At 36.9% G+C, this 9,594-nt stretch overlaps 1 protein-coding gene across 1 annotated transcript; it reads right to left on the reverse strand.

The window, feature by feature from the left end:
• Window positions 1–879: 879 nt before the first annotated feature.
• Window positions 880–1,776, reverse strand: LOC133035951 (uncharacterized). The gene is made up of 2 exons (XM_061112401.1): window positions 1,579–1,776; window positions 880–1,476 (listed from the first exon to the last, which is right to left on the reverse strand). Exons 1-2 carry the CDS (start codon window positions 1,774–1,776, stop codon window positions 880–882), a joined length of 795 nt encoding a protein of 264 aa, XP_060968384.1.
• Between the last annotated feature and the right edge of the window lie 7,818 nt (window positions 1,777–9,594).

Below are 9,594 nucleotides of genomic sequence, written 5' to 3' on the forward strand. Positions count from 1 at the left end.
GCTTTTAGCATTCTACCAGGAACATACATGATTTTGGCTCTATAGACATATGGCCAAACCATAAACCAAATCACAGAGTTTCTCCAATTCGATCGAACCATTATATTTGTAGACCCAAATAAATGGCAAATACCAAGTCCTAACCCGTTCCAGACAATATTGAAGATATTTACAAAAATGTCACTCCAATACAAACTAAGCATCAGCATGCCACCAGCATGCACCTCAACATGTGCCACCACTTGACCACCACTTGGCCAACTTGTGGGCATCGCTTAGCTTGTAATGTGTCATCTTGGCACGCACGTTACACCCACCGGTAGTGTCGATTATCATATCGATGTGGAGTAGAGGGAAACTGTCCTTTGGGCAAGCTTTATTTAAGTTAGTGAAATCTATGCATACTCTCCACTTCCCATTCTTTTTTGGTACTACCACCGGGTTGGCGAGCCATGTAGGGTATTGTACTTCCTCAATGGTATCATTTTCCAACATTTTTTCAACTTCATCATTCACGACTTTGTTTCGATCTGCTCCCATCTTCCTCCTTTTTTGCTTGACCGGGATGTAATTTGGGTTCACATTTAATTTGTGGGTAATTATAGTTGGGTCTATTATGGGCATATCCGAGTGTTCCCATGTAAAAACCTAAAAATATTATTTTAATAAGTTTACAATCTGGTCCTTCCGATTCCTCGTAAGTCCCATGCCGATGTAAGTAGTCTTGGTTGAATCTGTCGGGTGGAAGGGTACCTCCTGTTACTCCTCGACTGCAGGGTGTTGCTTTTGGGCTGGGGTCAAGGAGTTAATTAATTGTTATAACTTATTTTGGCTCCTCAAGGATGAGGTATAGCACTCGCAAGCCCCCAGCTGATCTCCTCATATTTCTCTTACTTCGCCTTTGCATGGAAACTTGATCACCTGATGGTCAGACGAAGCGACTGCCTTCATTGCATGGATCCATGGTCGGCCGAGCATGACATTATAGGCTGATGGACAATCCACAATTAGGAATTTGACTGACTTGTTTATTCCATTAGCGTAGACAAGCAGTTGAACGAAACTTCGAGCGACGACACTTTCCCCTAAGAATCCTACCAGAGTAACTTGTGTCTCTTGGGCCTTTAAATATTCAATGTCCATTTCCTTCAAAACCTCAGCAACTAAGATATTGGCTGAGCTTCCGGTGTCTATAAGCATTCGCTTCATACGAACATGGGCCACATCTAAGGTAATGATCAGGGCATCATCATGGGGGTGTTCTAGCTCAGAAGCCTCCCCTTGATTGAATGATATCTGCACATCGGGTCCTTCATTATCAATTACTGTCATTGCCTTGATGGAGTGGATCCGGCGAGAGTGGGCCAATGAGGCTCGGACTGAATTCCCACTTAGGTCTGATCCTCCCGAGATCATGTTCACATTCTTCTTGATATATGGAGGTAGGGATTGGTCCTGACTCTTATCATCTCCTTGCTGAACATGCAGTGTTGAATCCACAGTCTGACAGTCCTAGAAGAACCCTTCTCTAACTAGCCTGTTAACCTCGATCTTCAGTTGTCTGCATTCATAGGTTACATGACCATGCTCCCCATGAAAGGCACAATACTGGCTTTTGTCTCTTTTTTCGGGATCAATAACCATTTTGGCGGGCCACCTCAATTCCTTCATTCCCCTCAGCCGCCTCATTAACTCAGTTAATGTGATGGTCATTCGGGGTAGCTCCTCATTGCTCCATTGGCTCCCCAGTTGTCTTGCTTGTCTCATACTTGTCATCATGGATCCTCTGGTATTTCTGTCGTTGACTTGCCGGCCCTCGTTTCTATGGTGTGATCATGCAGCTGGCACCCGATCTTTTGCCTCGAATAGGAATGCATCCCCCAGCGTTGATGTTTCCTGTGATACTTCCTCAACATGCCATGTTTCTTCTAATTCTGAAGCCACGTACCCCCGTGCCATGGTTAGGGCCCTTGTCAAAGACAGGCCTGGTTCTACTATTATTGGCTTTTTTAACTTTGAGTCATGCAATAACCCTTGCATTAATGCCTTTGTTGCCACTAAATCAGTTAGGGGTGTTCGCGGTGCGGGTGGTGCGGTTTTTAACCATTTTTTCAAACCAACCCGCAAATGCGGTTTTTCTAATTTTTCAAACCGCACCCGCACCGCGATACTAAAAAACCGCAAAAACCGCACCGCAAAAAATGATGCAGTGCGGTGCGGTTTTTGCAGTTTATGCAGTTTGAACTATCATAATTTTTTTTTTTTGAAATCATCATAAAATAATTAAACTATCATTAATATAATTATTCTAAAACACTTAAGAAAATACAACAAACTTGAGACTAATAAAAGTTATAACAACAACAATAAGTCAATAATCTTTTTAAAGTTTCAACAACACACCTAAATCAAAATAACAAACTTGAAACTAATTAAGTTCCAACAACAATATAAATGTACAACTAACATACTTACATCAATAGATTAAAAATAAAACAAACACAAACTTCCAACTCCAAATTTTAATACACATGTATGGGCTTGGGTTTGTTGCTAAGAAGAGAGGGTTTATGAAGAGTTATGGATTTTGCCCTAAGATTTATAGGCTTGGGTTGGGCTCATATGTATGGGCTTAATAAAATAAATATAAAAATTAAAATTTTAAAAGATGCGGTGCGGTGCGGTTTGAATCGCGGTTTAATAATTCAAAACCGCAAACCGCACCGCACCGCGCGGTTTGGGAAAAATTCAAACCGCAACCGCGAAGAATTTCAAACCGCATTTTTTTTGCGGTGCGGGCGGTTTGAGCGGTTAGGTTTGATGTACACCCCTAAAATCAGTGCACTTTGGGATGCTGACGTATTCCTCGCTGAATCTGTTGATGAACTTTTCTAAGGGCTCGTCTGGTCCCTGATGTATTAGCATTAAGCCTGTGTCCACCTTTGCAGTCCTGACACTTATCGCGAAGTTTGTCTGAAACCTCAAGATCAAGTCTTGATATGAGTTTATTGCAACTGATGTCAGATTGTGGAACCAGCGCAGAGCAGGACCCCTTAATCTCTGAGTGAAGGTCTTGCATTATATTACTTCAAGTCCTCCAGTGGGACCGTCACAGTTAACATTTTTTGTTTAAACTGACATACATACTCTGATGGGTCTCCCTTCTTGTTATACTCTGGTAACTTTGGAGCTACGTAACGGTGTTTTCCCACAGACGGCGCCAAACTATTTTAGCCAAAAACAGTCGTAATTTTTTTGTGTGAGTCCCCTCTTTTTCAGTTCCTAATCTTGCCCCTTTTTATGTAGTTTCTTTCTTATTTATATGGTACGTCCTTTGATTGCATGGATGACCTATTTTTGATCTATTCTTTTCCTGACGAGTGTCTTTTCTCTCTGCTCTCCCTAGTGTGCCACCCATCTAATTATTAGACAATGGCTGCTATTCTTTGCCTCCTCTAGGTCTGACGGTATTGTGTCCTTTTCTAGATTGTTTATCTCTCCTTTTTTGGGTCGCGGCCTTTTTTTCGTCGAAACTCCTTTTCCTACCTGAGGTGAATGGGAAATCGCAATGTCAAACTTTATTTTAATGCCTCTTTCTTACGGAGACATTTGTTCATCATTCTAAAATGCTCTTGTTCTCTGTTGCCCTATACTCTTTAGGAAGCGAGTCTTCCATCGGTGAGCTAGACGGAAGACCCTCTTTGGGTCTCTTTTGAATCTATCCATCGTCTAGGTCTTCCTCTGTCGGTCCGAGATGATAAGCTTTAATCCCTCATCTCCTTTCTTCCAAATTTCTGTCGGCATTTGTACTTTTTCTTTACTGTTACTTCATCGAGGGATGGTCCCTACTTTGTTTTTTCTCACTTTTGTCGTTTGTGCTCTTTATTTATATTTATCCTTTGGGTTTTCTATTGGGTCGTCCAGTGTTGGGCCTTTCTTGTTTTCGTTAATTTATTTGGGTTTTGGATTTTCGGGTATCGACTTTATTTGGGCCTTTGTAATTTTTATTTTATTTTATTGGGCTTTTACTTCTTCTGTTCGTAATCCCCCCCCCCCCCCCAAATAATCCTTAAACACTTAGCTACCTATAAATGATATTTCAGTAAACTAATATAATTACTGAAATGAGATCTCCATCATTTATCTCTATTCAGCCAAGCTCGAAGGAAATCATCATTTCACTTTGAAATACTTATAGAACTATAGATTCCATATCAATGATCAGCGCTCCCACTCAATTGAACTATCATGTTCCCAAGATGTAAATATTCGCCAGAACTATTGGTTAGCTTTCACGAACAACTTGAAGAACACAAATAATACTACTAAGTTGAACCTAATCATATCAAGATTAAGATCTATAGACCTAAGATAAACCAGTGATATTGACTTAGAAAGATATAATAGAAAGTTTATGATATCTTATCCAAGATCAATATGGTCCAATCCAATGTATACTCCATACATTCCATACTGGTAAACTTTGCCAATGCCCTGGAAAGGACATAACACTTATCCAAGGTGTAAGTATACCTTATCGCCGATTATCATGTCAGTCTAAATCCAGTGAACTCACAAATCATGAGAATTAAATTTTTGAACATATAATTATGATTATATTCCACTGTGCTGACGACACTATAATCATGAACAAATATATACACATGTATGTTTAGGACTTAATAGAATTTATACATTAACATAATTATGAAATAAATCATGTGAACCATGTAATATAAAATGATTTCTGATCTTTTACTAATTAGTAAATCTGACCATATTGAAATGGGTTTATTTAGGGAAGACAACCCAATAAAAAAAAGTTCAAAAATAAAGTTGTAACAACAAATTTCATGAGAAAAAAATAATATAATAGTGCAAAAAGATAAATTATGTTGTCAAAACTAAGTAAAGGAAATCTTAACACAAAAACATAATGAGGAGTTGATATTATTTTGTTTATTGCAATTAGGTCACTGTTTTGTTATTTTGTAATTATATTTTTGTTGTTCTATAGTTGCTTGTTAAGTTGTTCTAGGGTTGTTTTTGTTGTTTTCTAGTTTTTTATTTTTTTATTTTACTAAAACACAATTTTTTTTTGTAATTTTGAAACTTTAAACAAAATATTTTTTGTAAAATTGGTACAGTATAAATGTAAATAATTCCATATTATAGTATTTTTTTAAACTTTTCTCCATTTTACAGTATTTTTGTAAAATCTCAAAAAAAATAAATATTGTGGGGTCAGTAAGATCTCGCGATGTTAGGTCCTAAGAGTATTGGGCCTATGAGAGTTTTTTTGAGATAAGTTGAAAATTATCATTTTTTTTATTATATATTAACTAAACATAATTTTAAAATAATTTTAATTGGTAAATACTCTTTTTATAATTAAATATCAATTATAACCTCACATAATTTATTAAAATTAGAGTTACTAATGAACATATTGGGGATATGACCTATAAAATTTGGTATAAATTAAAGAATAGTTAAAATGAAGAGCGTCTGCCCACTTTAGTGCTTCGTGGCAATTATTTGGTTATTTTCAATTTTTGTTAGTTTTGCCCAATTTCACTCTTTGTTCGTCCTATGTTCTTATCTTTCAATTTCAGTTTGTTCTCTGTTGGGTTCTTTTTTTGTCTATTCCTTCATTGTTCCTTTTAAGTATGGTACCCCTTGTTGATCAAATGAAATCAACAATCAACTTAACTGATACTGAACGCAGTGTAGTAGCTATCTCTGATGATGGTACTTCTGCTGATGCTGAATCTTTGGTCCTTGTTCTTGTTGTACGCATTTTATCACCAAGGAAAGTTTGGCTCACCACCCTTCAGCGTCAAATGGCTGAACATTGGGATGGGCGGTTCAAGGCAGTTATTTTTTAACATCATTCGGGGTTGTTTTTTATCACGTTATGTTGTATTGGAGACAAACTTAGAGCTCTTCGGAAGGAGCCATGACACTTTCAAGATCATCATATTGTCTTGTATACACCTACTGTTCTGCAAAATGTCACCCCAGAATCTATGGTTTTCTCACCTTTTCGGGTTTAGGCATATAGGCTCTCTTTCTTAAGTAAAACACGATCCTTGGCTAAATCTTTGGGCAATATTATTGGTGAATTTCTTGAAGTCCATGAAGATTCTTGTTATGAAGGTTGGGGTCCTTTTCTTCGGTTTTGAGTTTGCATGGATATTAGGAAACCATTGTTAAGAGGATGTATGATTACTCTGCCAAAAGTTAGAGATGAATTTTGGATGGAATTTCGGTATGAACGTCTTCCTAAATATTGTATGGAGTGTGGCATAATCGATCATTCTTTTAACAAGTGCCCTGTTCATCTTGAAAATATGGATAATGGAATTGAATCCGAACTTGCTTATGGCCCAAGTTTAAAGGGATCTGCCCTTCCATCATCTAACTACGACAGATATTGAACTGATTTTTCGAAAGGACATGCCTGGCCACTTATCACTCATTTGGCCAGGAACACTCTAACTGCTACATTGCCACAATTTAATGCAAGACCTCTCCCAAGCCCAACAACTCTATTATTTGGGCAATCCTCTACTGAGAATGTCTCTCGTGGTTCTCGGACTGAATCTATAATGGTCGAGACTCCCACTCCTTCGAATACTACAATTGTAACAACATCAACCACTCCTTCGACTGCACAAATAGATTGTTCAGTCAAAAAAGATCCCCCAACAATTCACTTGGCTGATGTTTATACTCCTGACATTGGAGATTCCTATATATCTCATCCATTTGCAACTTATCCACCTGATCCATCATCAAATCAACCACCTTTGGGTCTCACTTAATTTCACCCATCTCTATTGTGGCTTATTCAACAATGACTGCTCCTATTACTGCTACTTCTTTTCAATATGGAAGCATGTAAAGTTCTGCATAGTTGGACAACTAAGAGAACCTACACCCAAATCACCAATTTAAGCGCCATTTTGACAATATCTCCTTACGGCAAACACTCAAATGTTGTCGTGCTATTGATCCTTCCATAACGTTTGTGGAAGCTACCCAAAACCAGAATGTTTCTACTGAGATCTTGGATTCATCTGGCTGTGAAGACGATCCAGCGGTGATTGTTATGCAATCTCGCTCCTCATCATGAAAATTATCAGTTGGAATGCACGGGGTTTGGGGAATTCGAGTGCATTCTGTCATCTCCGTTCGCTTGTTCGTGAGCGAACTCCCCAAGTTTTGTTTCTTATGGAAACAAAAACAACTGCTTGTGTACTTACTCGTTTTAAGCAAACTTTAAATTTCAATAGCGGTTTAGAGGTTCCTCGTGTGGGTATGAAAGGGGGGCTGATGTTGTTATGGCATGATAATATTGATGTAACTCTCTTGTCTATGAATACAAATCATTTTGACTATTATATATCTTTTGATGATGGCACGCGATGGCATTTTTCTGCTCTTTATGGTTTCCCGGAAGCTTCAAATAAAAAACATACTTGGGAATTAATTAAAAGATTGGTTGATGTTAGTCCACTTGACCCATGGCTGATTATAGGTGATTTTAATGAGATTTTTTCACAATAACACAAAAGTGGTGGCCCTCTTCAAAGTGATAACCAAATGCAAGACTTTTGAACTATCATCGATCGATGCTTCTTGACTGAAATGACTCATGAAGGATCTAATTTTACTTGGACAAAAAATCAGAAAAATCCAAATGCATTACGTGAACGACTTGATTGGTGCTTTACTAACAATATTTGGAATGATACTTTGGTTCTCCCTAAAGTTTCACACTTTGATTACTACGGTTCAGACCATAGAGCCATTCTTGCGAATATAATCTTTAACTCAAACTCTAATCTTGAACGTCGACGCTCTCGATTTCGTTTTGAAAAATTATGGCTGAAAGAATAAGACTGTGCTGACATTATTTCAAGTTGCTGGACTTATGATTCACTGGATGATCCTACAAATGCTCTTATCACCTGTTTGAGTCGTTGTGCAACTGATCTTCAATCTTGGCATAATGGGAAGTTCAACAATTTTAAAAGAAAAATTACTACTGCTAAAATTAATGTCAAAACTCTCCATGTTGTTGCTACACCAACAATTGATCATTCACAAAAAGTTCAAACAGCAGAATCTTTATTAGATGAACTCCTTGCCAATGAAGAACAATATGTTGGAAATTATTTTACCAGGATCTTAGATCTACTCACAAGTATGTTGTTTAAACATCCTAAATATGAACTTTCTAAAACGATAAAATAAACACATATAAAGTTAAGAAAACCTTACATTGATGCAGCGGAATAAATGTCTCCTTCCACTCAGATCTCTAACCCTTGATTCCTTTCTGTAGCAGAGTATAATCAAGATCTGAGCCCGAATCTCCTTCTTCTTCAAGTTTTGATCCTTCATAGTCTTCCAATCTATGATTGAGTTACTGCTTGCTGTGTGTGGGCACTCACTCTTTCACTAGGGTCACGAAAAAGATGAAGGGAAAAGAGAGAGAGGTATTTCGGCCAAGGAATAGAAAGTGGGGAAGGCTCAGTTTTCTGAAGAGAGAAATTTCTGTCAGAAAGCTAATCTGAAAACTTATATTTTGACTGAGCCATCACTTTCTATTTATAGGCAACTACTAGGTCTAGGTTTAGAATTATTTGGCATTAAAATAATGAAAATAATAATTTGAAAAATCAATATTAAGTGGCCGGCCACATGGTGTTATTGGGCCTTACTTAATTTTGCAATTTTATCAAATTTTATCTCTATTTTCTCAAAAATGCTAATTTTCCAATTCTAACCTTTTAAATACCAAAACTAATTATTTAATAACTAAAATAGATTATTAAATAATATTGTCATTTAATTTAATTATTAATTAGACATATAAAGTCCATTAATAAATAAATAAACCTAGAAAACTCTTTTCCTTACAATTTCACCCCTGCTTAGTGAAAATTCATAAAATTAGACATAGTCTAACTTTAGAATTATAATTGATCAATCACGAATCAATTAATGAGTCTTACAAGCAGAATGTTCTCAACTAGAATGGGGACCATGGATCTATATGCTGAGCTTCCAATAAGTGAACCAAATTTACCAAGTAAATTCCTACTTATTAATTCTTCGTTGAATCCACTCTTAGAACTTAGAATTGCACTCTCAGACTTATATAGAGCATATTGTATGTTTCACGATACCAATATACTATCTCATTTAACCATTGTTATAATCTTATTGTGATTTAAAGATCCTCTATATAGATAATTTACATCGAGATGGGATTTCTTTACCGTTCTCACCCCTCAATGTATTTTGCCCCTTAAAACACTTAGCTACCTGTAAATGGTGTTTAGTGATCTAATAATTAGTCAGTTAAACAAGAGCTCATCCTTTTACTTCTATTTGCTAAGCTCGAAGGGAATCATCACTTAACTTCTATACACCAGTAGAAGCTATAGATTCCATATTTATGTTCAGCACTCCCACTCAATCATACTATCATGTTCCCAAAATATACGTATCACCCTAACCCAAAAGTAGGCTTAACTAATAAATCAAAGAACATGAATAGCACTCCTGAGTTGAGCCCAA

Source organism: Cannabis sativa, chromosome 3, assembly GCF_029168945.1.
Source record: "Cannabis sativa cultivar Pink pepper isolate KNU-18-1 chromosome 3, ASM2916894v1, whole genome shotgun sequence".
Classification (NCBI taxonomy): Eukaryota; Viridiplantae; Streptophyta; class Magnoliopsida; order Rosales; family Cannabaceae; genus Cannabis; species Cannabis sativa.